This window comes from Cyprinus carpio, chromosome A16 (genome assembly GCF_018340385.1).
Source record: "Cyprinus carpio isolate SPL01 chromosome A16, ASM1834038v1, whole genome shotgun sequence".
Taxonomy (NCBI): Eukaryota; Metazoa; Chordata; class Actinopteri; order Cypriniformes; family Cyprinidae; genus Cyprinus; species Cyprinus carpio.
The window spans coordinates 8,193,522-8,220,558 of NC_056587.1; the positions used below are offsets into that span (position 1 = coordinate 8,193,522).

The 27,037-nt window shown below is 36.6% G+C and overlaps 3 protein-coding genes and 1 pseudogene across 9 annotated transcripts; all 4 read right to left on the minus strand.

Moving 5' to 3' along the window:
- Positions 1-733: 733 nt before the first annotated feature.
- Positions 734-2,472, minus strand: LOC109057675 (protein S100-A1-like). Its single transcript, XM_019074906.2, has 3 exons — positions 2,269-2,472; positions 1,331-1,496; positions 734-1,247 (listed from the first exon to the last, which is right to left on the minus strand). Exons 1-3 carry the CDS (start codon positions 2,346-2,348, stop codon positions 1,071-1,073), a joined length of 423 nt encoding a protein of 140 aa, XP_018930451.1. The 5' UTR covers positions 2,349-2,472; the 3' UTR covers positions 734-1,070.
- Positions 2,473-3,690: 1,218 nt separating this feature from the next.
- On the minus strand, positions 3,691-12,891 carry LOC109057678 (protein S100-A16-like). The gene is made up of 3 exons (XM_019074910.2): positions 12,737-12,891; positions 4,982-5,109; positions 3,691-4,533 (listed from the first exon to the last, which is right to left on the minus strand). The coding sequence occupies exons 2-3, from the start codon at positions 5,099-5,101 to the stop codon at positions 4,375-4,377; spliced, it is 279 nt and encodes a 92-aa protein (XP_018930455.1). The 5' UTR covers positions 5,102-5,109; positions 12,737-12,891; the 3' UTR covers positions 3,691-4,374.
- A 2,000-nt stretch (positions 12,892-14,891) lies between these two features.
- On the minus strand, positions 14,892-15,960 carry LOC109057627 (annotated as a pseudogene).
- A 598-nt stretch (positions 15,961-16,558) lies between these two features.
- Positions 16,559-26,245, minus strand: LOC109057664 (pre-B-cell leukemia transcription factor-interacting protein 1-like). 7 transcript variants are annotated; one of them, XM_042772387.1, is made up of 11 exons: positions 26,105-26,154; positions 25,705-25,708; positions 24,273-24,361; positions 23,499-23,708; positions 23,078-23,351; positions 22,119-22,343; positions 21,439-21,462; positions 20,519-20,562; positions 20,302-20,418; positions 19,846-20,113; positions 16,559-19,585 (listed from the first exon to the last, which is right to left on the minus strand). In XM_042772387.1, exons 3-11 carry the CDS (start codon positions 24,333-24,335, stop codon positions 18,237-18,239), a joined length of 2,574 nt encoding a protein of 857 aa, XP_042628321.1. In that variant the 5' UTR covers positions 24,336-24,361; positions 25,705-25,708; positions 26,105-26,154; the 3' UTR covers positions 16,559-18,236. The 7 variants fall into 7 exon arrangements, with proteins under 7 accessions (XP_042628321.1, XP_042628323.1, XP_042628326.1 ...); XM_042772389.1 differs by having other exon boundaries at positions 24,279-24,361; positions 26,105-26,141; XM_042772392.1 differs by lacking the exon at positions 25,705-25,708 and having other exon boundaries at positions 16,559-19,555; positions 26,105-26,245.
- Between the last annotated feature and the right edge of the window lie 792 nt (positions 26,246-27,037).

Here is a 27,037-nt window from a genome sequence, read left to right on the forward strand (position 1 = left end):
GTGACGTAAATAGTGAATGCTTCATGTAGAATGCATGAAGATATAATTTCATTGAATAAAAAATTAGCATGATCATGCACTTTCCTAAACTGAGTAAGCGACTGTCTGCAAACATGAAGAATCGAGTTGCACTTCTAGACAAAAACCCGAGACCTTTCCTGTCTATCCTCAGCTTTGATTCAATACTGCCCTCTAATGGTCAAGACTCTTACTATCAGTGTTCATTTTTATACAGTATTTCGTTTGTCATGTTTGTCTTGTGACTAAAATATTATTTAAATTAGGTCATTATTGGGTTATTTCATATTCATTATTTGTGGTCAGTTTTACTCTAAATGGCATCTATTTTTAGTAGGCAAAATATAATTTTATGTACAGGCCTACAAATATGGCACTTACAATATCCCAAAATATACAGTGTAAAATATGCAGTAATAATGGTTTGTGGGAGAAAAAAAGAAGGGAACAGATGGTCCAAAATTAAAATCTACTACCCCCATTTTTATTAGTTTACGTAAGTGCATAAGCGACAATCAGAAGTGACGTAATTGTGACACGGTTAAAAAAAAAAACGTGTTAATATCTTTTTTTTTCACATTTTCCTGTGTCTTTTAATTGTAATGTTTCATTAGTAACAAAAAACTGTTTGTTAACAAACTATTATCATCATTAGCCAAATTTTTTTTGACAAGATTGCACTTCCGTCTGCTGCGAAAAAAGGACACCAACCTCATTTAATTTAAATCTGCAGTTTATTGTTATATGGAGAGATTATTTTTAAATAAACAACTCCAATTGTTAATAAACAAAAGAAAGGAAGAAACACATATTCACATATTCAACAAAGACCATGTCAAAATCTCATTCCTAATGCTTTCATTTCTAATAGGTTCAGGGGACGGAAACATGTTGTGCCTCGTGGAACATTTTGTGTACCCATGGATGCAGAGATGATGTGAAACCTTTTTTAATATCAGTAGTCTAAGGAAGATTCATACACGCATACACATATTCCCCTTCTCCCCTCATTTTCTGGTCATGTGTTGGCTTTTGTTCAGAGAAATGCAGCTCTACTCTTTCTTTTCAACTTTCTTTCCATCCTTTTCATGATACTCGAGGAAGAAGTCGTTGCAGGCGACAGTGAGGGCACCAACGAGGATGACGAACTCTGTGAAGTCCACCTCACCGTCGTTGTTTGAATCCAGGTCTCCCATAACTTTATCTACCGCATCCTTATCCTGTGCGTTCTGTGGAACAAGAAAAGTGCAGATAAAGTTAATCAGAAACATCTGACTTTCACAAAGAAATCAAAACTCTGTTTTCTCCTTACCCCAAGGTAGTTGCCCAGCTCCTGCGTTAGCATCTCTTTGAGTTCCTGCCTGCTAAGAGTATATTTGTCTCCCTCATTTCCAGAGTACTTGTGGAACGTCTGGATCATCAGCTGCATGGCGTTCTCCAGAGTGGAGGCATTCTCTGAGTTTAGAATATTAGACATTCTGGAAAGAAAGATGTATTGGTCACTGTAGCGAGCGACTGTATTAAGGCTTAAAAATGCACTCAAGAATGCACAAAAGGTTTTCTTTAGAGGGAGTATTTCTGGCTCATTTGAAATATTTAAGAGCACGAAGCAGACTTATCTTCTCTAGACCACAACAGTAAAAACATTGCAAAAGAAGCAGTAATATATTCTCAGCATAACATGCTTCGACCCCCTCCTTCCCTCTCCAGATCATCCTACGAGGGGCTTAACTTAACTACAGAAGGAAAATGTGACTTGCCTGATAAGGGTGAAATCCTAAACTGGAGAAAACACTCTGAACCTGCAGAGGAAATTACTCAGCCATGTGTAATCCGAGCCAACAGTGCCCACAACTCACTACACACACACACATATATATTTAACTAAACACTGCCCTGGGTTTGAGATTAGCCCTGTCCTGATGGATGAACTGATAAACATATTGGGTTGTGTTGGCAAAAATAACTTCAGAGGAGAAGAAAAGCCTCCTCAGATACATTATAGAGATGAGCCACAAGCCATGCAAAACTTGAGGTGGAGAGCCATGTTAAAGAATTTTTATCCAATAGCAGCTTGTTGCATCAAACTTTTCTTTAGCATATGATGTGACCAAGCATGTTCTGTCTGTGCAAAAGATGCACAGGCCTTTATTCAGCAGTCTGGTCAGGTAGCATGAAAGCCATCTAGCGTATACCTCTAAAATTCACAATTACAGTCTGTTCTTCCATCCATCCTTTTCTTTCCCTTACCTTGTTGTTAGATGATTGTTGCTCTTCTGTTCCTTGAGGAGAGATGAATGTTGGTGAAGACGGGAGGTGATGGGCAGCATCTTATATACCTACTTGGTCCTCCTCCCATCGCACCTTACACTCCTCCTCCCTTCCTCCATCCATCCTTCATTTGTCTCTACCTAGCTATTTCCCACCTCTTGACCTTTCTGTTTACACATTCACAGTGTAAGAAAAATACGAGTGTTATATAAAGGAGTAAATGTGATGTTGATCGTTGTAATTGAAAGAGAGAAAGTTCTCTGCATTAGATGGTAACTTGAGCAAATGAAAACAAGCCACATACTCAATGTTTTGTTTTATTGATCGACACTCAGTTCATGAATCATGAATATACATCAATGTGACTACATGTATCAAAATAAGCTTTGAATTAATCAGTTTTCAATTTGTGGCAATTTTCTTTAAAACGGATAAAATGCACATGTAATGGACTTAATTGTGTCATTAAATGTTACCAGTCATGTTTTCATCTAATCATACAAAACATTCATGTATTTAAACATACTCTGAAAACCTGGATTTACCTGAAAGAAGAGCTTTTGGGTAAATAGATATGTTTGATCCTAAAGGTTAGTTATATGTACTGGCGCTTGTCACATTAAACTTTTAGAGACGTGATAGTTCAGCACCCTGAACTAAATGATTTATCTGCTGTAATTGATGACTTAGATACAAACATCACTATACTGAATATCAGTCAAGCTCTTTTTATATTTAAATGTCTATAACAAATTATGTCAGTTATGTAATTATAAGCTATATAATATAATTAGCTGTAAGTTAAACTTCTTAATGTCCTCTATATTTAATTTATGTAATTCTATCTATTTATCTATCTGTCTATCTATAAGACACATTTATATATGTAAGTATATAAGTCTATTTAACTGTAATTAATTTCTTGATGCACTTTTCTAGAGTTATTAAAATAATGGCACATAAGATGAAATAGGGTCAGGTGCCTGAGGACTGATAATGTTACAGGCCAAACAAGGTTACATGGAACAAACAAAAAGCTACTAAGAACCCAAGGGTCTTTAGAGGTGCTGATAGGTGCTCAGGTGTGTGTGTGTGTGTGTGTGTTGAGTAAGCATCTGACTACAAGTGGTCCTGTCACACCTGATACTGCTGCACAGGTGTTAAATCATCATTAAGCAAACGGTGTCCATACACATATGCCAGCCAAGCCTTGGGACTGAAAACACACAAATGCGCACGCACACACCCACACACATGAACAGCCAAATTCAAAGGGCACTAACAAACACACAAAATGTGTACTCATAAAACATGTATTCATGCTAGGGCATAGCCTGTACCCAGAGCACCATTATCTTTAGCATTTATTACATGTCTGAAAGTTAAAGGATGACTATACAATTTTGTCATTATTTCCATATTTTAATTGAAAGGTTATACAAAAACAATTTTCCAGTAGTGTAAAATTTCACTTTTTCAAATGGACAAATCTGATGTGTATACAACATCGACACTGCCTTTATTTTTAGTAAATTTGATGGCTTGCATTCATCAGTTATGCCTTGTTTTAAGCACTAATCAAGCATATTTTGTTCCCAGTAAAAACAATGGACAGCAAAGAACATACAAACAAAAAAACAAAACTTATGCAAAAAAAAGTTACTTGATTTAGCACTTGTACATGGCCACAGGTCAGACATTGTTTTATAATTTCATAAATGGGAGTACATTGCAATATCAGAGACTTTAGGTGTGTTTTCAGATCATATAGCAGATTTAATTGCAGATTTTAGATTGCACTGAAGACCTTGGCTAGTGGTTACAACAGGAAGTCACAAGGGCTAAAAAGCTGTTTTGATATGTATGTTAAGCTGTGGTAATTGCTACACAATTTATTAATACATTGTGTTTTGGCCAAAACAATGGTTTATTTTTTTTGTTTGTTTTTTTGATAAAGCAAGCCAAAACAGTTTAGTAAGTATAAAATGTGACAACTAGCCCCAGTCTCTCTTATTTACGATGCTTACTGGTGCAAGACTCCAGCATTACAAATGATTGTCAGTTTCATCAATGCTTTTGGGCTTCTTATTGTTCACTGGCTGCAGTGCTCTGTGTTTTCTGCTCACTCACTGAGTTGGCCAGGTAGCCCACCAGCGTCAGGTACTCCTGGAAACTGACCTTCCCATCCTGGTTGTCATCTAGGCCTTTCATCATGTCCTTCACTGCAGAAGAACTGTCAGTGTCCTGAGAGAGACAGAGAGAGTGTGAAATCCTCAACTATTTAGCATTTGCCCAATCAAGCTTAGTTCATGGAATGTAGACACCCAATGAAGTGCAGTCTTGACATTTTTTGTTCTGTACTGCGACATGCTATACTTCATCTAAAACTACTTTAAAATTAATTTAGCTAATTCTTTTATAATTATCATGCATGCAGCACTTATGACCCCTATTAATTGAGAGCTTATGAAACATTTGTACTTTTAATTTTAATTTAATTGTCACATGACAGGACCATCTAAAATGAACTAATGAAAGCAAAAGGGTGTTTAAACAATTATTTAACAAACATATTCACTTTTATGTGCGTACACCAAACCTAAAATCTTTATCTAGTAGTCCACAGACATGTTATGTATACTAAATGGAGTAAAATGAAAAACATCCGGACATATGTAGGAACTCTGCTTACGCTCAGGATGTTTCCCAGCTGACTCTGGACTAACTTTTGGAAGCTCTTCCCACCCAGGCTCTCTTTTCCTCGTGCTGAAGACAGGAACTGCATAACAACTGTTTTAATGGCACCCTCCATATTTGTAACTGTACAAAGGAGAGAAGAACATCACTTATAATACTTACTGATTTAGTTTTCATTCTGTCACAATATGTGCACTTCATGCACAAAAAAAAAAGTAGGCTTTCACTCAGAAATCGCTAGTAAATTTCACAAATAATTACAGTAAGAGTAACATACTTAATTACTCAATTATTATTTTGTTGTGAAACATACAAACATATGTGTGTTTTATTTACAACTTTGAAAAATATTTTTTTACAGTGAGGGGGAATTATTATGAGGCACTATTTAGCTTTGCTAAACATAGCCTATAAACATAAAGTACGACTTTATAATATAATATAATAGGAATACACCTTGAACTGATGGCCAAATAATATAAAAGAGTAAAAATATATTTACTTAAATATAATATAATATAATATAATATAATATAATATAATATAATATAATATAATATAATATAATATAATATAATATAATATATAATATAATATAAAAATAAATAAACTTAAGTTAAAAAATAACTTTCACTTTTCACTACACTTGTCTGACACAAATATTATATATAAAATATTATGAAACTGCAATATCTATTTTAAGGACAGAGTAATAATGTTAGTAAGTGACATTTTAGCAGCTGGGATAGCTAAAAGGAAGGGCAGGCACTGGAAAATGAGTGACCTGAGGAGAGGGATGATGCTAGAATAATTAAAGAGCATGAAGAAGGGAGGCGGGAGAGAGGAGCAGAGGAGGAGTGTGTGGAGCTGCAGAGTGTATACCACAAGACAATGGAACCTGTGATCTTTAACGGACATTCGATCCACTCAGGCCACAGGCTCACATTACTGCTGGGGTTGCCTGCTACATGTCTGTTACACTCTCTCTCTCATCCAACAACATACAAACACAAAAGCCTGTACACACTCTTTGAAGGATGCCCAATCACACAGGCCTTTCTTCTTGGATCAATACCCCCTTTTACCTTCCCTACCAACACACAAAGTAAAGCAATAAAGTGTAGCCTACTTAATTTCATATTCTTGTACTGTAGATTCTATCTCATATTTGACACTAACAAATAATTAATGAACTAATTTGGGTTTCCTTCCAGTGACATTTAACAAGCTTATCCATAACAAACACAATGTACAGTATAAAACACCAATGAAGGCCACAATTCCACAAAATACAAATACACTGGGGGAAAAAAAGGTATAGGATTTACTTTAAAACTTTTTTTACTCATATTTTGCAAGTAAATTTCACAAATAATTGCAAGCCAAGTGCATGTAATACATTGAATTAAAATGTTAAAACAGAAATTGTATTTTCTGGTACATGTGCTTCAAACGTAAATTTACACATTACAACATTATAATTTAGATTATGGGGGGAAAAATCATTTTGAAACTCGCTAAAGATTATATAAAGATATTATCTTATTAAATTATTAGTGTTTTAAATGACTAGCTTAGTGAGCATTAGCCTATATGATGGCAAAGATGATCTAAATATAAAAATGGAGAAAATCACAATGCACAATTACATATATCCAAAATAACAAAAACAAAACCAAGCCAAAAAACTGGATGATAAGCAATATGTTGCCAATATATTGTGCATTCCTAGTTATTTCTGTGCAGACTACAAAAAACTAAAGTTTTGGGCAAAAAAACAGATTTTGCCTCTGGTCTGTCTGAACAAGGCCTGCATTTTACCTTGAGATGAGCTGCAACACTCACATACATGCACAAATTTAATGAGATTTTAATGTGCGTGTGACATATGGGTAATTCTATAGGCCACCCCTTTCAGGTAAATCTTCCATCTGACAGACGTCACACCTGAATACACACTACACCACTGCTCTACCATCCTCCCAATTACTGATGGACCTCTATTAACCTAATTAGAGTGAGAGAGTGAGAGAGAGAGAGAGAGAGAGAGAGAGAGAGAGAGAGAGAAGCCTGAGCAGGGCTTGGGTGAAAATTACTAAAAAGACCTGCTGGAATTTACTGATAATCATGGGTATTAATCCTCTCTCTTATGAGCAATGTGGCATTGCATTACTGTATATGTGGCTGTGGAAAAACAGATTTTTTTTTTTTTGTATTAAGTCATGTGTTTGGCTGTGAGAGGCTTGTGTTTGCTGCAGAGAGAAGTGTCCGTCTTAAAAATGTCATCATTGTTCTAAATAAAACGCACTCACTAGGTGACATCCAAGTTCATACTTGGTCCGACTAAGGCAGAAGCATCAGACAGGCTTATTGATAGGTGCTCCTAGTGATTAGTCCCAAGGGACCCAAACAAACTCTCATGTAATGAGATGCTTTGAAATTCAAAAGTCAACCAACCCATGAACCTTTGCAATACATGTCACCTGCCAAATGGAAACGAGCACTAAAAGCAGGCCGGAAAGCACTACAAATAATGCCACAAAATTTTATACTTTTTTTCAGCAGATGATTTTATAGGTCTAATACGTGTAGTGCAGGTTTTCCAGTAATTTTTTTACTTCATCCAAAGAGTAGCAGTGTGACGTGAATAAACTCTGAACTGGAGGAATAAACAAACACGCTCACCTAAACAGCCCTCTCACTGGAAAGTCGGATTTATTATTGTGAATTGATTTGTCCTAAACAGTCCTCTCTTATTTGTATAGTGCTGAAAAGTGGAATTAATTTTAGTGAATTAGTTCATTTTAGTGAATTAGTTTAGTGAAGTACTCCCATCTCAGATGTAGTGTTGGAAAGTCTGAAACATTATTGTAAACTGATTTGTCCTAAATGGTCCTCTCTCCAACTAAAAACAGAAAATTTTTATGTATTTTGGCTGTTTATTTACACAATGACATTTTGGGGGCCTGAAAATGCAAACTTGAAAATGAGTTTCAACGTGCAAGTTTTTGAGAACGATATCATTATCATCTCTGTGAGAACGACAAAAACATGAATTTGTGAAAACGTTGTTAAGTTTATATGTATTACATGTTCAATCTAGAGGTATGTGCACATGTGTTTCCTAACAAAGTGACTTCACCAACTACATGCCTGGCATGAATAATACAGCGTTTTTAGTCATTTTAGTGGATCTGTGTGAACAACTATCGTTTTGACAAAACTTTTCAAAACGCAAAGGAAAAATTATTTGGTTGTCATGTATGTTTACGTATTAAAACAAATAACAAATATTAAAACAGTTTTTCGGACACATCAACTCTGAAGCAGTTGCAGGAATTTATGACAAAGAGTGGTCATTGTGTGCATGTGACAACAATATCACAAATTCTCCACAGATGTGTCTTGTATGGGAGGGTTGCAAGAAAAAAGCCATCCCTTAAGAAAGGCCACATTTAGTCACGACTGAGCTTTGCCAAAACCTAGAAGATTCTGAGGCAAATGAGACTAAAGTTTAATTATTTGGCCTCAACACCAAACGATATGTCTGGTGGAAATCCAATAAAGCTCCTCATCCAAATAACAGCATTCCTAAAGTAAAGCATGGAGGTGGTAATGTCCTGTTATGGGGGTGTTTCTCTGCAGCAGGGACTGGAGCACTTGTCAGGATAGAAAGAAAAATGGTTGGGGCAAAATACCATCAAATTCTTGAGGAAAATCTGCTGCCCTCTGCCAGAAAGTTGTCAACAGAAAGAAGGTTTACCTTCAAATATTACAATGACCAAAAGCACACAGCAAAACTGAGCACACAGTGGTTGAAGGAGACAAAAGTGAATGTCCTTGCATGGTCTAGTCAGAGCTCAGACTTAAAGTCCATTGAAAATCTGCGGAATAACTTGAAGACTGCAGTCGACAAACTGTCAGATCAAATTAAACTGAACTTGAGCAGTTCTGCAAAGAAAAGTGGGCAAATATTGCAGGGTCTAGATGTGCAAAGTTAGTAGAAACAGAGACATATCCCAGCAGACTAAAGGCTGTAATTAAAGCAAAAGGTGGTTCAACAAAATACTGACACAAGGGGGTGATCCTTTTCCAACTCATTGATTCTGTTTCTTTATTTTATTATTATAATTTTTTTTCAGACATGTTGGTATTATATATTTCACTTGGATTTTATAAGTTGCACTGAGTAAATACAGCTGGATAAAACAAAAACTGTGTCCGTCTTCATTTCAGGCTGCAAAGAAACAAAATGTGATTATTTTTAAGGGGGCTGATTCTTTATTATACCCGTAATCTTTGAAGCCTACTTCAGTAATTTGAAAGACCTACACTGAAAATGTACAATGTAAATGTCCTTCTCAAAAAATTAGCATATTGTGATAAAAGTTCATTATTTTCCATAATGTAATGATAAAAATTAAACTTTCATATATTTTAGATTCATTGCACAGCAACTGAAATATTTCAGGTCTTTTATTGTTTTAATACTGAGGATTTTGGCATACAGCTCATGAAAACCCAAAATTCCTATCTCAAAAAATTAGCATATTTCATCCGACCCATATAAAGAAAAAGTGTTTTTAATACAAAAAAAGTCAACCTTCAAATAATTATGTTCAGTTATGCACTCAATACTTGGTCGGGAATCCTTTTGCAGAAATGACTGCTTCAATGCGGCGTGGCATGGAGGCAATCAGCCTGTGGCTCTGCTGAGGTGTTATGGAGGCCCAGAATGCTTCGATAGCGGCCTTAAGCTCATCCAGAGTGTTGGGTCTTGCGTCTCTCAACTTTCTCTTCACAATATCCCACAGATTCTCTATGGGGTTCAGGTCAGGAGAGTTGGCAGGCCAATTGAGCACAGTAATACCATGGTCAGTAAAACCATTTACCAGTGGTTTTGGCACTGTGAGCAGGTTGCAGGTCGTGCTGAAAAACGAAATCTTCATCTCCATAAAGCTTTTCAGCAGATGGAAGCATGAAGTGCTCCAAAATCTCCTGATAGCTAGCTGCATTGACCCTGCCCTTGATAAAACACAGTGGACCAACACCAGCAGCTGACATGGCACCCCAGACCATCACTGACTGTGGGTACTTGACACTGGACTTCAGGCATTTTGGCATTTCCTTCTCCCCAGTCTTCCTCCAGACTCTGGCACCTTGATTTCCGAATGACATGCAAAATTTGCTTTCATCCGAAAAAAGTACTTTGGACCACTGAGCAACAGTCCAGTGCTGCTTCTCTGTAGCCCAGGTCAGGCGCTTCTGCCGCTGTTTCTGGTTCAAAAGCACACGCCTGTGCACGGTGGCTCTGGATGTTTCTACTCCAGACTCAGTCCACTGCTTCCGCAGGTCCCCCAAGGTCTGGAATCGGTCCTTCTCCACAATCTTCCTCAGGGTCCGGTCACCTCTTCTCGTTGTGCAGCGTTTTTTGCCACACTTTTTTCCTTCCCACAGACTTCCCACTGAGGTGCCTTGATACAGCACTCTGGGAACAGCCTATTCGTTCAGAAATTTCTTTCTGTGTCTTACCCTCTCGCTTGAGGGTGTCAATGATGGCCTTCTGGACAGCAGTCAGGTCGGCAGTCTTACCCATGATTGCGGTTTTGAGTAATGAACCAGGCTGGGAGTTTTTAAAAGCCTCAGGAATCTTTTGCAGGTGTTTAGAGTTAATTAGTTGATTTAGATGATTAGGTTAATAGCTCGTTTAGAGAACCTTTTCATGATATGCTAATTTTTTGAGATAGGAATTTTGGGTTTTCATGAGCTGTATGCCAAAATCATCAGTATTAAAACAATAAAAGACCTGAAATATTTCAGTTGGTGTGCAATGAATCTAAAATATGCAATATTTTTTGAGAAGGACCATTTGAAAGACCTACACTGAAAATGTACAATGTAAATGTAAAATGTACTGGAAGTGTTTGTTTGTGGTATATTTTTTTTTTTTTAAATACTGTTACATTTTTAAAACAGTAGCTTGACTGTAGTGTATTTCAAATTATTAAGCTTTTAGCTTGGCAAGCTACACTTTCAAAGTATCCTCCCCAGTAAGAAACTGCTCTGTGGTGACACTGTGAATAAAACCTACAGTGTCTCCCTTAAACCAGGTCAACTGGATGATTTTTCTGATCAGTGGGGAAATAAAAATGCAATAGTACCAAAATCACATCTCTTATTAGTGTGCTCTCCTCACAGTTTTCTTCAATGAACTGCATTCCATTCTTGCTCCTCTAGATGTCCCTCTAGGCTACTTGTGGTTTGCCCTAGTTTCTTGATGTTACTGAAAAAACTATCACTGGATGAAAATGTAAAGAACGAGGATGAGAAAGTGACTGAATAAAAAAGGCTTTGTTCACATTTCTCATGTTCAGCTCTCAAACACAAACTATTGCACTTGTGCGGACAGGTGGTTCATGGCTCGATGTTCTTGTTCCCACAAGATCATAGTTACAGCTCTCACAGTTACCTCATTGCCCTAACATGACTGAATGATCTGATTCCTAAAATAACTGAGACGTCAAAGGTATTTCATTTAATATATATTCTTTAACATTTTTTATATATAAATACATGCATAGGTGTAAAGTACTAATTGTACTCATTACTCATTTTGGAATATTTATACTTTGTAATATTAATATGTAATATATGTCATCTTTTTCTATACAATGGAGTGAGTGACGACAGAGTCACAATTGGAACAACATGAGGTTGAGCAGGCCTAAGTGATGACGCAATTTAATTTTGGGAGTGGACTGTCCCTTTAAGAATAGTTTTCAGTATTTTTTATTTAGAGGAGGTGTTCGTTTTTCCAGTGTATGTATGTAAACGTGGAACAAGAAGCTTGTTCTCTGTCTCTCCATGAAGTGCGAATGATTTCCTCGCGCTGTACCAGGCTGTCAGCACTTGAAGACAACGGTGAACAAGAGAGCAAGTAGTCTCGAGCTCTCTAGGTTATCAGACAGCTCCCACTATTGCTGTCTTATCTCTGTATTCATAATTAACGCCGTTCTGGTGGCCGTGTCGCCGCTGACACATTGAGGTCGTGCTTCGTCCGGTTAAGGATCGAGTGCATTTCCCCCAAACTCCCGTAAGGTCGACTTCAGGGCTTATCACAACAAACGGAGCATAATAATCAGCGAATCCATTCACCTCACGGGGAGGATTAGCGGCAGTAGAAGCGCGCGTACGCTCTGAGAAAACGCTCTGAATTAATAAATACCAGGTTTCTGATTTCTTCTTCGGTGTAAAGGGAGAAGGGCTTGAGTTACCTCTATAGGGAATCGGATCGGCTACTGAATAGGATCTGATTTTTTTAGTAACCGGATTAGGGAGTCTTGTACGGAAAGTGGCACATTTGCATTAACCACGAACATTTATTTATAGAATCCTGTTAACTTGATGCCAAAGTTCCACAGTTCAAGCTGATTTAAGATGATCTCCAAAAGCCACTCTAAATCCAGCCAACAGACCAGTTTGACCAGCTGAAAAGGCGCTGTTAACTTCCCTAATCGAGACTGAGACCAACTAGCCTAAAACTAGAAAACGCCTTTTTTTCAGCAGGGATGTAAAAACAAAACAAGTTAAATAAATTAAGAATATCCTAAACACAGAAACCCCTGCTTAAAATTGTTATAATAGGCTACCCAGTAGAAAACATCTTATTTTATCTAAACTGACAAAATCTCATCAAATAAACAGCAGAGTTTGTCCTTCAAACCTCTTAGGATCAAATTGGAATGCTTACCTTGTTTTGTAACGAAGCCTTTCTTCTGTTGATTCTTGCCTCTTCTAACTTAAGCCAGGACAATGCCTATGAAAATGCCTCTTCTGCGAATTCCAATCTTCCCAAGTAGCTTTTTTTCCCCCATCAAATCACTGGGCGTATACCCAGAACTTTATGGGTGGGGAAAACAGGATATATTACTCAAGAGGGGTGTTGTGTGGACATAACTCCCCTGAAAGTGTACTGTCATAACCACGCTGGAAAATGAGGTGAGAGGCGAGAAGAGGTTTAGTGAATAACAACTTAAACTGTGTGTTTTTTCCTAACGTGCTTTTTGATTTACTGCAGTGGGTTCTGTGCCAGCTGCATGGCCCATGTCTGAATGACCTGTGAGTGAGTGTGTCTATCACAAGTAGGAGCATGTATTTGATTGTTGCACAAAGGCTTAGTGAGACTCTAGCATAGTGAGATCATCATCCAGCCACACCTTGATGGCTTAGTCAGATACATTTTTCCAAGTTTCCAGCCAACATGCTTCACCACATTCATCAAAATATAAGTGTAAGAAGTCTTTTTACTATATAACTTTCTTTCTGCAGTATTAAGATATGTTTGTGTATACGTGAGGGAGGGAGAGAGAAAGAATGCAGCTATGTGAGAGAGAAAGCTGTCTGCTGTGGGGCGCACAGCATACCAGAACACAATTATCAGGAACATGTGCTTTCCAATTACCAAGACAAAACCCTCACAGTCCAGTGATTCTCCTTCACCCTGTTCGCTAAGCCTACAGTGTTTGGTTGATACTATGCAACATTAATGTTTGCCTTTGAGTAGCATTGTTTGCCATCATAATTACTGCCAGACAATACAACAGGCTTTCTGGCTGTGAGTGTCCTTAAAACTTTATTCACAAAGCTAAAGTTCAACAGTTTATAAAGTCAGAACTACACACACACACACACACACACACACACACACACACACACACACACACACACACACACATACACACACACACACACACATTGTATTTTAATTTAACAAAAATATTTCTGTTGAGGCCCTCAACTGGCTGAATCTATCAAAATCTTTCTATTTAAAAACATGGGTAGCCACCATGGGTAGTATTTTGGGATGAGATGAGTCTTGACAGGTATATAATATTTTAAAAGCACAGTCTAAAATCTAGCACAGTGTATCAGGCAAACACTGTTAAAACCATGATTAGCACACATTTTCAAACAGGACACACCTGCAATCCGAGCCTAAATCCTAATCCTTCCTCTAGTTCCTGTATCACATTGTAATAGCAAAAATGTAATAATAGTGACTGTAATAGTGAATAGTGATGTAATGATAGTAATAATATTTCAATGGCAAACTTTTATGTAATTGTACATTTATCTTTTATTAGGCAATTGTTTAGGTAATATCTTCTCCCAGTTTTCAAGGTAAATAAGTTTTTTTTTTTTTTTTTTTTTTTTTTTTTTTTTTATTTTCATATTCATAAGGTTAATTTAAATTAAATGCATTGATTTATAGTATAGTTTTGCCGACAGGCATTTTGTTTGGAGGGCTCTGAACAGCACGAATTAATCTGGTTTGTGTTTTCAGCTGCAAGTGTGATCAGTCAAATGGCATTTATGACAAAGTGCCAATTAAACAAAAACAGCTGTTGATGTTGTTTTAATCATGGTTATTGTATATTTAAACTATGTATGAGAGAGAGAGAGAGAGAGAGAGAGAGCACACAAGCCTTTCTGTGTAACAGCGCCCTCCAGCAACTGAATGCAGGTTTTGCCAGATTTACATCCAAAACCAAAATTCTTGCAGGGTATCAATTGTAGCTCGTACATACACCAGCATGGTATCAATAGTTTATACATAATCATCATCATCATCATCATACTGAGAAGTTTTCTTGCTGAGGCATTGCAGTAAAACAGCACATCAGCAAGAGGTAACAGGAGGAGGAGAACAATGTAAGGTACAATTTATGCTTGTATATAAAACTAATTTCGAGAATTTAAACACATTTTGAGAGGTAGTGTTAAAATGGAAGTATAAACAAACATTTATAATGGGAATGGGAACTGTTTTCTATTTTGAAATTATTTTTAGCACCAACAGTGGGCTATGTGCATTTACACTTGAGTGTTTATGAATTCAAATATGTTTAACATGTACACTCTGTACAAAACCTGTTACCTGTCCAGTAACTAAAGTCCAGCTGGCCTACTTCTGATCTGCTGATGAATAACTTGTCAAAGTTGTCCCATACTGCTTTTGGTCCTCTGTAGTCAGTCTGTCGGTTGATGTAAAAATGAGGCTGAGAGTCTGAATGGTGATGAGATGACACAAATCTTTAAAAATTTGTGGAATATTTTGTCATTACAGTTCCTGTCAAACTCAACTCATTGACTTTTCCAACCCCAGACTCCCAAATACTATCAAGTGACTCTCCTTTGAACTCCAAAGAAAGCCTGGAGAAGTTCTAGAACACAACTAGAGAGTTAGCTTGAATGATTTTGATACTGTTTCCTATTAGATAAAGGTTTTGAATCCCAGAGAGGACAGTCAAAGGCCAAGTCTTTGATCCCCCTGGACGTTCTTTGATCTCAGTTGTTGAAATCCCACTGTCTGTCACACTCAGGTTCTTCAGATGGGACATTCCATCAGAAAGATAACAGAAAATATCACTAAGGTCCGGTTCTGGTAATCTCTAGTCTAATTACTCTAACCAACGGATCAAATATAGTGCTGGATACATTGACTAACTTCAGACCTCTCAGTGTCAACTCCTCCGAATTAGTCAAACCAGTAAATGTGAGACTTTCCATGGTGCTGACGGACCTACAAATTACATCACTGAAAAGCACCGACAAACACTTCAGATTGGGAAGTCCTGAAAAAGCACTAGATTGAACCCTCTCCAGTCATTTCCCATCTTTATGAAGGACCTCCAAAGAAGGTGTGAAAAGGCATCAGCAGGAATGCTTGAAATATGGCTGAAGATACAAAGAGATCTAACTTCAAGGCCTGCCAGATCAGTGTGCAGTCTGTGTATGGACCCCTTCCTGTATAATGGTAGCAGTGTGGAGTCTTGGGCATGTCTTTGAGGAGATGCTCCTTGATGGTTATGCAGCGTTTATTTATATTTAAGTAAAAATGCCATTGCAGATACTTAAACCCAGTGCAAATCTCCACCAGAAGTACAAGCAATTGGACTCATGCAGACCCAGAGGCAATCAAGGCAAATCTACTCCTATGCCTTCACTCTGCAGGTTTTCATTTGCATTTAACCTCACACTGAAAGTAAAGAACTATTTCAGTGAACCATTTCCCTCACTTCCTCTTTCACTGTGAAAAAGCAAAGGTTTTCTTCTTAGAAAACACTTATCTCAAGCCCTGCCTTTTGCTGTTTGATTTTCTCACTGAACCTCCAGTTTGGTTTAATGATACTTAAGTAGAACTTTTTTTTTTTTTTTTTTTTTTTTACTGTTACATCAAACTATCTGAAGGAGAATAGGTAAAATACTCCATATACTCAATGAGGATATCTGGGACAGATTTCTGCATGAATTTCTTAAGTGTTTTGTGAATTTCTTCAGAATTAATACTCATAAAATATGTACTATTAAAAACAAGGATACTTTTTTGTGCTGATTTTTCTATGCTCTTTATGAGTTGCTTTATTACATTAAATGACTTTGAATGTTTAATCCTGTTTAATAAAGTTCTGATATGTAAACTGCTGTATGTGCAAAAAAAAAAAAAGAGCAAACATTTCATAGTTCATTTGAGACATTCAGGCCAAGATCAAATATAGTTCAGCACAGGAGGAACCGAGAAAACTTTTTTTTTATTTTACAGTTTCTTTCTACTCAGGAACCACAAGTGATGTTGTGATGAAGAGATAGTTTTACCAGCTGTGAATTGCATTGCAGTCACAGATTACCTAAAAAAACTTTCCCATAAATGTACAAATCTTAGAGCAAAGAAGTAAAGCAACACATCATCTGTTTATTCTGTGAAAAGTTTCATAGTATGTGCATCACCCACAACCATATGAATGTCAGCGATTAACAATCAACAACAACAAAGCAAATTACTTTATTACATCATCAGTGTAGCACTTTTAGTTACAATTTAGTGGTCATGTTATTTACTAATTATATCCTCCATAAAATGTTATAAGTGAAATTCTCAAACAAACCAATAACATTGCGTCAGGAGTCCTAACCTTAACCTAAAGACAAACAATTATTTAACAACATTAATAAACCTACAACATTTTATTCAATATCTGTACAGTGTATAAGATAAGTATGTTATTAAAATGCACATAGTTACATGACTACTTTAAAGGAAAGACAAAATAATATTGTTACAAATGACTTAGTCTGTAACTCTCACACTCAACACTTAACTACATTCTTCTGAGGAATATTCCCACACAAAAATTACTTTTGTGTGGGATGTGCATAAACTGATGTTGTAACAGTAGATCAGTTTCCTGCGGTTCTTGACATTGTTCTGTCAGCATGTATCTGTGGTGCCAGATTCATGTACATCTTCTTAAGAAAAAAAAAATTAAGAACATTCTGAGGATAAATAAGAAGTTTAAGTGAAATTATTTTAAATAACAATAATACAAAATTAAATATTATCTTAAGAACACATTTCCTTTTTAGAAATAAATTTTTTTTAAGAATAAAATAATAATGACAAAATAATTTGACTTGCTGATCGTATTCTAACCTACTGAGGTTAAATTTGTCTTCTATTACAGCAATTCATTTAATACATGGTAATCTTAACAGTAAATGTATTCATCTACTAACTTTTTTTTGTCTAATAACAGGCACCTTATGTCATCTCTAAGAGGGTTTTCTGTCCCTTCCTCCATTGATAACCAACAGTATTTCTATCTGGAACAAACCTACAAGTACGCTAGACTATAATAACTAGTATTAATATGCATTATATTTAGCTAGTATTATAATGTTGTAACACATATTTTAACATCATAATGGTCCAATTAATTTATTAATCATCTATGCAGTCTGTCTAAAAGGTCATTTAGAATGATTTTGAACATTTTTCAAAAATGTTAATTCTTTGTCAGGTTTTTTAAAGAAAGTACTTAAAACAAAAAATTAAGAATTCTTGCCACGAATCACAATATTCTTAGAAAAGGAAATAAGAGTTTTTTTATTTTTTATTTTATTCTTAAGAACGTTTCATGAATCCAACTCCAGATCTTTAACTGACAGAGCAGGTGACTCTCAAAGAGTTTTTTTTAATGGTGTATAAGATTCTCAAATATGGATGAAAAATGAGCAAAAACAGCTATTATAAGAAGGAAACCATCAATGAGGTTTTACAGTTATACTTTATCTATGAAAAGAAAAAGCAAAGCCATGTTGTTCAAAATGAATACGCTCTTTAAAAATCAGGCCTGACTGTTTCCAGATGTACCTTTTTTTTTTTGAAACCTCTAAATCGCCATGAGGATCCTTCAACTTTTCACTCTTCCACGGTCTTTTTTCTGCTCACCCTTCCTCTCAACCTTCTTCACTTCTTCTGGAAGTGCAAACTTCTCCATTGCCTCCCTTTCAAATTCTTCCATCTCATCATCTTCATCTTCCTCGCTCTCCTCTCCCTCGCTGTCGCTTTCTTCTCCTTCAGCCATGTCCTCTAAAATGTCTTCCACATCTTCCACAAACTCCCTGAACGGCATCTGATCATGAGCGAACACTCCATCCGTGAAGAACTCCTTCACCAGCTTTCGGAGCTCTTCTTTGCTGGAGGTCTGGTCCTGATCCTGGAGCTTGTTCAGATAGGACTGGAGAAGGTCTTCGAAGTCCCGCAGGCTGACGGGAGAGAGTCCCTCGACTCGAGCGCAGTCTGCCACACCGCTGCAGGTCTCCCGCTGCTCAGTATAGTGCTGAATGCGCTCTCTTTGTTTGGTCCAGTAGTTCTCGTGGTCGTTATGGTGATGGGAGGAGGTCTCGTCTGGTGGTCTGTCCCCATGTCTCTCCTTATGTTGTTTTTCCTTTTCATTGGGGCTATTTTTCCCCTCATTTTTATGGTAGTAAGCCTTCTTTTTTTTCTCCTCCTTTATTCCATCTCTTGACTCTCTTTGTTTCCCTCTCCAACGCTTTTCCTCCATTTCTTTTTCATCATACCCTTTTGGAAATTCTTGGTCTCCTTTCCATTTTTTCTCTGTTTTATCGCTGTGCTTTCCATCACTCTTTTCCTTTCTCCACTCCTTTTCACCTTTCCATTCTTTATGGTCATTCCCACCACTCCGTTTATCACTTTTCCAGTCTTTGTCCTCTTTCCGCTCCCCTCTCTGCTTCCATTCTTTTTCCTCTTTCACTTTCTTGTTCCCAGTATCTTTCCAGTCCTTTTTGTCTCCCATCTTCTCATCCTGTCCTACATGTTTGTCTTTCTTCCACTTTTTATCTTCCTTCGATTCTTTTTTTCCCTCCCACTCATTAAAGTCTTTCTTGTCTTTACTTTCTTTCCCCATTTTACCATCATCTCGTTCTTTGTCCTTTTTCCACTCTTTTCTCTTCCCTGCTTTACCTGCCTCTTGGTGGCTTTTATCTTTTTTCCACTCCCTCTGTTCCTCAGCATGTTCTCCCTCAGTCACTTTCTCCCTCCTTTCTTTGTCATCTTCCTTTTTTTCACTTTTCTTCTTTTTCCATTCTTTGTCTCTCTTTCTTTGTTCCTTCTCCTCACTCTTTTTGCCATAAGTCTTCCTGGGCTTCATGTCTTGTCTTTCAATCGGTGGTACATCCCTTTTGTCTCCAGCAGAGGGCATCCGAGAGGCTGCAATGGGATGCACAGATTCTACTCTTCCTTGAAGAGAGATAAGATGCAAGTTTTTTTTTTTTTTAAATAACTTTTTAATTCAGAGAAACCAATTAAAAATCTTCTTTTCATTTCATGATTTAAATTTTTCATAATGCTCTGGATTTTAAAACAAGTCAAGTTAAAGAGATACATATGCTACTGGACTTTAATCTCTGATTTTTATTTAAAAAAAATAAATAAATAAATACATGAGTTTCAATGATGGATCATCGCTGTCAGTGTGTGTGCATGTGTGTTTACTGCACCTGTGCTCTGTGTGAGCTGTGAAACTTTAGCTTTCAGATGCTCTAGTTCTCTCTGTAGTAATGGCATGGCCTCCAGCTCTTTCTTTGCTCTCGCACTTTCTTCTTTCATTCTCTCGTTCTCTTGCTCCAGCTCCTTCTGAAGAGCAGGTACTCTATCTAGTTCTCCTTTTATCCTCTCGTACTCCTTCTCCAGCTCTTCTCTCCTCACACGCTCTTTCTCTCCCTCCTCTGCCCGAAACAGCGCTTCTTTCAGTTCACCTTGATGTTGCTGAGTGCAAAAAATTAACACTGAACAACTGAAACACTTTAAAGGGGCCATACATTGGAAATTTCCCTGCTTCTTTGTAATACAAAAGAGAATTTTACTTTTACTTGTAATTCTGTTGCACTCTCTGACACTTAAAACGCTTGGCTTCATTTGGACTTTATTTAACACAGATCTGCAGATGCCTGTACCTGAAGCTGTGCCTGTAGTACCAATATTTGATGATCTTCTTTTGCATGTTTGTTTAAAATATCTGGAGGCTGAAGACCGACAGGCATGTCTTTGGAGACCCCAGGATTCAGCCACTCCTATCACACACAAATAATCAAAAGATGATATAATACTAATTAAAATATACATTTTAGAACTGTAAAGTCACACACAAAAAAGAAGAGCAAATGAACTGACCTGATTTGTTGGTTCCTTCAACTCACAAACATCTATGTCTGATTCTGAGAGGAAAATGCAGAAGATCAAGCAAATCAAGCAACATAACATGACCATAATCACAATCACATATCGATCATTTAAAAGCAACAATGGCCAATGTGATGAAGATGAGAAAGCTAACATGGAGCTGTAACACTCAGTAATTAGGGACTGAGGAATCACACAGAAAGCATGCAGTTCCAGCAGTGCCTGATATATAACATGCAATGTTCAGAATTAAATCTGTGCATTAATCTAAAATGTTTTCGATTCATTTTCTTAATGTATGCATCATTCATATCACTAATCTGATATGGTCTTTCAATCTTCCACAGTAATTCAGAGTGGTTATGCATCCACTTGACATCACAGGAAATTAAACATGAAATGAAATTATATTATATATATATATATATATATTGTATTTTTATTTTCAACAGTAATTCAGAGTGGTTATGCAATATATATATTATAGACACTGAAAGTCATGTAAATTAATAATATCTGCCATGGGCATTTTAATACATATTACTAATACACATTTTTCTAGATTTGCCAAGTTCTAAAATATTTTATCAGGTTTTATTTGTGTAAAATTGATTTAATTAAAAAATAATATTTAATTATTATTATTTATTTTACTGAAAATTGGGAAGGAGTTGAAAGGCCATTCAAATATTGTTGTGGACAAGGAGGGGCATAGGAGTAAAAAAAAAAAAAAAAAAAAAAAAAAAAAAAAAAAAAAAAGGTTGAGAACCAGATGATATCCAGCACATATGCAAAAGCCCATGCATGTTTTCAACTGCAGCATCCATTCACCAGCAAATTACTTTGAGCTAAAGCATCTCATTGCTCCATCCAAACTCACACAGACACACAAACACTCTCTCTCTTCCTACCACCATCCGGGTCCATGAGTATACCTGTGGATCAATACACCTCAGTCTCAGACACAGGGAACATATTCAAATTCACTCTCTGATATGGGCCACTGCATAGGTACTTTTGGTCGCATGCCCCATTTTTATGACACGCCATATTCAATACCACTTTGTCCAGGAGTCTTACTAAAGTTGATTCTAACCATGCTCATAAATGTGTGGTAATCTCCATCACACATTTCTGAGTATGTAGTTCATGCAGACGTCTCTAGTGACTGACAACCTAATAACGGCGGCCTAAAAGCATTGTCTTGATCCCATTTATGAAATCGGACTGAAAAAATGGGATTACATTTTAAATATGGAAAGTCTTACAAATTCACTCAAACTGTTATGCTGACAGTATATTTGTAATGAAAATGTTTATTTTAAATAAGAGAAATCCACCCCACATGAAAAAAAAAAAAGTCAAAGCATTTTCATTAATGATATCTCACTTTAACTTTAAAAAAAATACTCACTTTTTGGTGTTGAATATGGTAATTAAATAATGATATAGGAAGTATTATTAAAATGATACATTTATTATTTAATTTCTTGAATATGCTAAGTACTGGATCTAGACAATACAGCGATATATATTTCATTTGATTTGTTTAAAATGAAAAAGAGTGTGAAAACAGGGGCCTGATGCTTACCAGAGAAGAAAATGGTCCCTAGCCCTAGAAGAATGACAGCTGCAAGGATGCACTTGTTCAAAGAAAAGACTGTTTCATGTTCTCTATGAGGTGGTTGAAAATCTTCCTCCTCCCCCTCTTCATCATCTTCTGCCTCTGTCTTGTCCAAGGAGCCCAAGTGGGAGATTTTTCTCTTTCGTAAAGCATCCCCCTCCTTCCCGGTTGTTTCCAACATGTCTTTAGAATCTATACAGAAAAAGGGCACATAATTATTGGGGGATATTCAGTAAGTAAAAAAAACCATAATCTGTACACAAATACACAAGCCATACAATTGCATTTCACAAAAAACAAAAAAAAAAAAAAAAAAACAAACATAAAGGCCATTACAGATGCTTCATATGTGTGTGTATAATAGCTAACATTATTTGCAGGAGTAGGACACGAACAGTAGTGTATGCTGATGTGCTACGCAAGCTACTTGAAGTACAAAGTCTTACTACGATTTTGCTGTAGCCTCATTCCTTTCTTCAAATTACATAAAAGAGCACATATTTAATAAAAGACAAACACTGACACACCATCTTACATCATTTAAAAAAGATTTGAGCCATAAAAACAATACAATCTATAGTTTTTTCAGGATGCAGGTACAAGCAAATGTTCATCTTAAGAAAGAGAGCGAAAAACAGAGAATGATGCATCTGAAATGTAATCAGAGCAGACACGCTGTATTTCTATATAAATAAAGAATAATAAACAGAAATCAATCTGTCAAGCTGCCACCAGTCATCATGCAAGTCCATCATTATTCCATAACAGACCTGCCAACTGCAGTTATGCTCCGTTTTGACCACCACTTTAAAAATATATACAGTACATAAAACATAGAAACAAACAACAAGTATTAAAAACAAAGATTATAAATACACTGAGGAAAAAGTATGTCACACTATCACTTCTGTTGTACAGTCTCTCACCTTCAGTTATGGTTTTTCTCAGAGAATCCTCATCCGATTTAAACCGGTCTCTTTCCTGACAAACTGAAGCAGGAAGTGGACTTGATCCAGAGGTAGGACTTATGTGAGCGTATGAGTCAGAGAATGATTCGACATCAGCGCTGGGAGAAACTGGGCTCTCTGACAGGCCTTGATCCTCATGGTCAGGGGTCCAGGAGCTGACGTCCTCAACAGTGGCACTAACATGTGCTGCATTCAGCTGGGCCCGACCCTCACTGGTCTCTGGAGAGGTTACCTGGTTAATATTTTGCTAGATTTAGTTACTATTTTACATTAAAAGGAACAAGAAATAAGGATGATGAAATGACAAGAATTGAAATTTTTTTTTGTTATGGCATACAGGATTTTAGATCATCCGAATTATTTATTCGAGGAAGGACACCTGAGATAGCTCTGGAGGCTCTGACCCATGGGTGAGAGCTGGGTCAGACTGCAACTGCGTGGATGTCTCTGTCGGCTGGTGAGCAGATGCTTCAGAGGAGTGCTTCTCTAGGTCACCGTAGGCCTCCGGTGAGGGCTCAGGTGCTTTTGAGAGCTGCTCCTCCATATTAAGACCTTCAGCTACCTGACCCACATTCTCAACTCCAGACACCTGCACATAGAAAGTGCATCTGTCAAACAAACTTCATCGCTTTTATAAAGTTATCATTGATTTGATGTCCTACAAAGTATTCATGTAGTTTAAATATCTATAGTTAAAAAAAAAAAAAACGTGCCTATATTTGATTTCATGTTGACTGATGAATTTTCAAAAACTTTCATACTTTTTTCAAGAAAAAATTCCATTTAATAAAAATACAGTAGTATGTTTTTGGGAAGTTTTACCACTCTATCCTCGCCTTGTTCTTTTTCATTATAATATCAGGACATCAAGTAATAACATATTTCCCCAGTATGAGTGTACAGTACTATTAATATTTTTATAAATAACATGAGTCATTGATTATACTACATAAATACTATGCATCCATAAATTATATTACGTAAATACTGCACCTATATAAACAGAAGATGCAAGACACTGCATGCATGAATTGCCTTTTTTATACATATAAATTGACCGAATGCAACGTCTTTGACGTGCGTATCAAAATATGTATGCAATAACATGATCATATTCAAACCAGAGACTTTCATCCTGGCCTCGGACACACACCTTTACCTCTGAGGTAAGAAGAGTCCAGCTGTTGCCATTGGCACTGTTGCAGTTTTTAGACATTGCCCCCTAGTGGCTCCGTCCAGCAACTGAAAAACATGAGCGCTTCAGAAAGTCATCAGTTCCATTTCAGTGACAAATCTAAAAAAAAATTTAGCACCAATCTGTATTGTGGGTTGAGTTTCATTACATGAGTTCAAAATGTTAACATGTAGAGACGTACAGGATATGTAAAGGACCCTGAACATGTACAGAACTACTGTGTTAGCATACTCTGTACACAGAAGACATTTTATAATGGAAAGGACAAAGTTTATATAATAGAGAGGGTGGTGAGTGAGTTCAGTGAGGACGGTATCTGCACTACAGGCCTCTACTAGTGAAAAAACACGGGAGTAAAGGAGAGAGTGAAAAGCTGGAGCTGCAGTGAAAGTGTTTTTTCCACTTCATTAGTATTATCCTTGTGTTGTCCCATTGGTTACACCAATGGTTCCCTGGCTGGCAAATATTTTGGCAAAGAACTGTGTTACTAAGGATGTCAAGTGAAACAGCCCTAAATGCAAGAGGAGAATGGTGGAGTTATACACATACTGACAACAGTGAAAAAACAAAGCAATGGACCTACTGCTCACTACCAGAAAACCAAGACAGACGTGAGCTACTTTTCCAAGTGGGTCAAAGACAAACAGCCATTTCAATGAATTACAGGACCTTATTCAAACATTCTTCCATTTGTGCTAAATCTTTCGAATACTAAGTAGATCTGAATATTAAATAGATCTGGCATATAAACGGAGCAAGAATGGATCCTGTTAAGCCGAAATGGTGAATCTTCCATGAGAATTTCAAAAATGAAAGAGGCCTAATCATCGACGTGCCACTTTGTGACACACTTCACTCTTTAATAAGGATCTTTTTCCTTTCGCAGTAATTTGGGTCTGCTAATAATGTGGCTCCCATGAGAGTTTTTTGAATGTAGCCATGAGAGTTGTTGAGGATATAGAAAATGGATAACAGCTAAAAATAACACAGAAAGCAGCAGTGCACCTAACTGAACTGGTATTATCCAAGATAATTCTGTTAGAAAAAAAAAAAAATGAAAATACTGATGTTAAATATTTTAAATAATAATAATAAAAAAAACACAAAATAATTATAAAATATAGTATAAAAATGTATTAATTATTGTAAGTTATTTTATTTAATTATATCACATTTAAATTCACAGACAAGGGCTTAGCTTTATTAAGCTTCCAAAAATATTGACAATATTGCAGCACTAGCTGCAAATTTTTGAAAGCTTCTTATGAGGTTGGAAGGTTTCCATATTAATGTAATAAAATTATAAAGTAATTATTTTAGTGAAAATGATCATATGATAATGAAATGATTGATTATTTTAGAGAAGCAAGGTGACCAGGTGAGTCCAGACCGTTCTGAAATGTAAAAGAGAAGCTTTATTAGGTCCTCTGTCAGTTTTATCTCTCCCATCACCTCCTCATAAAATGCCCAAACAAGGACACATCTTCACGTCATGCGAATATCAGCACAATTATTACTTCCATGCATCATATACGCATCTCATGTTCTCTGTGTTTGTATGTTACACGGATGTTGGAAGTCTGTGTACATCTTCTTAAGCAGATGCAGTTGACAAAATGGGAGTGTTCAAAATAAAATCCGCAGGCAAATATCTTAGTCGCACTTTACATATACACACGTTCATGCACATGCCGGAAATATAGAAAAAAACAAGCCCCAAGTTTCATGTACAGACGATGTGAGTTTGGTTAAATACGAAAATTGTCTAAAAGTATTAAAGAGAAGCATACCTGGTAACTCTAAAGCGCCTTCCGCCTTTAAAGCCCCTTTAATTTCCACCACGCTCTCGGTGTCTTGTGCAAAGTTGCAAACTCAAGTGTGCAGTTTTGTTGACAGTCGGCCTTCGGTCTCTAAAGTTTTCCACCAATCAACGCTTGCCATTTAGCAATGTCCCGCCCACAGACTGGTCCTTCACCAATGGCAGCATACTTTATCTTCCGCCCTTCGAAGCACACTTTTTTTGTGACAGGTGACATGAAAATTAGGAGCATGTGCTTAATTTATATTGTTCCTTATGTGTCTTGAGAGCCTACTAAACGGTTCTGTATTTTTGAAATTCATAAAAAAAAAAAACAACTCACTATAACTTTATAGTTATCATGTATAAAATGAGACTACACTTTTGAAAGTGTGTCCTGAGCCATATTTAGGGTCTCCAGTTTCACTGTGGCCATGCTTATATCACTTTTTGACTTGGGTCAGTAAGCAATCACTTAGAAAATGCATTCTGCATAGTAACATAAGACCTTTAGCAACTGTATAAAAGGCCATATCAACCACCCAAAACAAACTAGCATTGCGGTGAAGAGTTTTGCATGAGCAAGCATAACCTACTTTTTTTTCAGAAACTACAGATAAGACTCTAGACTGGCCTTTAGTGTAATGCCTCAGTTTACAATAAGCTGTTAATTTGCATAGAGCATCTGCTATGCTGCTTTTTCAGCATGTATTACAACCCATTTTGTATACATTTGTGTAAAATGTTTATGTATTCTAATAAGCATATGGCATACTGTATTTGTGTTCACATAAGTACTTTGAGGTATTATTAGTAATAGTGTCTTTACATAGAAACTATTAGCCCTATAATTTACAGTCACAGTTTGTAGGCCTACCCTAAATTTTAAGCCATTTAAAAAGTCTCGGGACCTTTAGCTTTTTAA

Bases quoted from the DNA above. Each gene is read 5' to 3' on its own strand.
- LOC109057675 (XM_019074906.2), bottom strand. From the start codon at position 2,348: ATGCTGCCCATCACCTCCCGTCTTCACCAACATTCATCTCTCCTCAAG. The intron at 1,497-2,268 runs GTAAGGGAAAGA...CTTTCTTTCCAG, and splicing joins AACAATCATCTAACAACAAG to AATGTCTAATATTCTAAACT. The intron at 1,248-1,330 runs GTAAGGAGAAAA...CTTGTTCCACAG, and splicing joins AGCTGGGCAACTACCTTGGG to AACGCACAGGATAAGGATGC.
- LOC109057664 (XM_042772386.1), bottom strand. From the start codon at position 24,335: ATGTCTAAAAACTGCAACAGTGCCAATGGCAACAGCTGGACTCTTCTT. The intron at 20,563-21,438 runs GTAGGAAGAGAG...TTTTCCTCTCAG, and splicing joins ACTCATGGACCCGGATGGTG to AATCAGACATAGATGTTTGT. The intron at 20,114-20,301 runs GTACAGGCATCT...TTTTGCACTCAG, and splicing joins TACTACAGGCACAGCTTCAG to CAACATCAAGGTGAACTGAA.
- LOC109057678 (XM_019074910.2), bottom strand. From the start codon at position 5,101: ATGGAGGGTGCCATTAAAACAGTTGTTATGCAGTTCCTGTCTTCAGCA. The intron at 4,534-4,981 runs GTAAGCAGAGTT...TGTCTCTCTCAG, and splicing joins AGCTGGGAAACATCCTGAGC to GACACTGACAGTTCTTCTGC.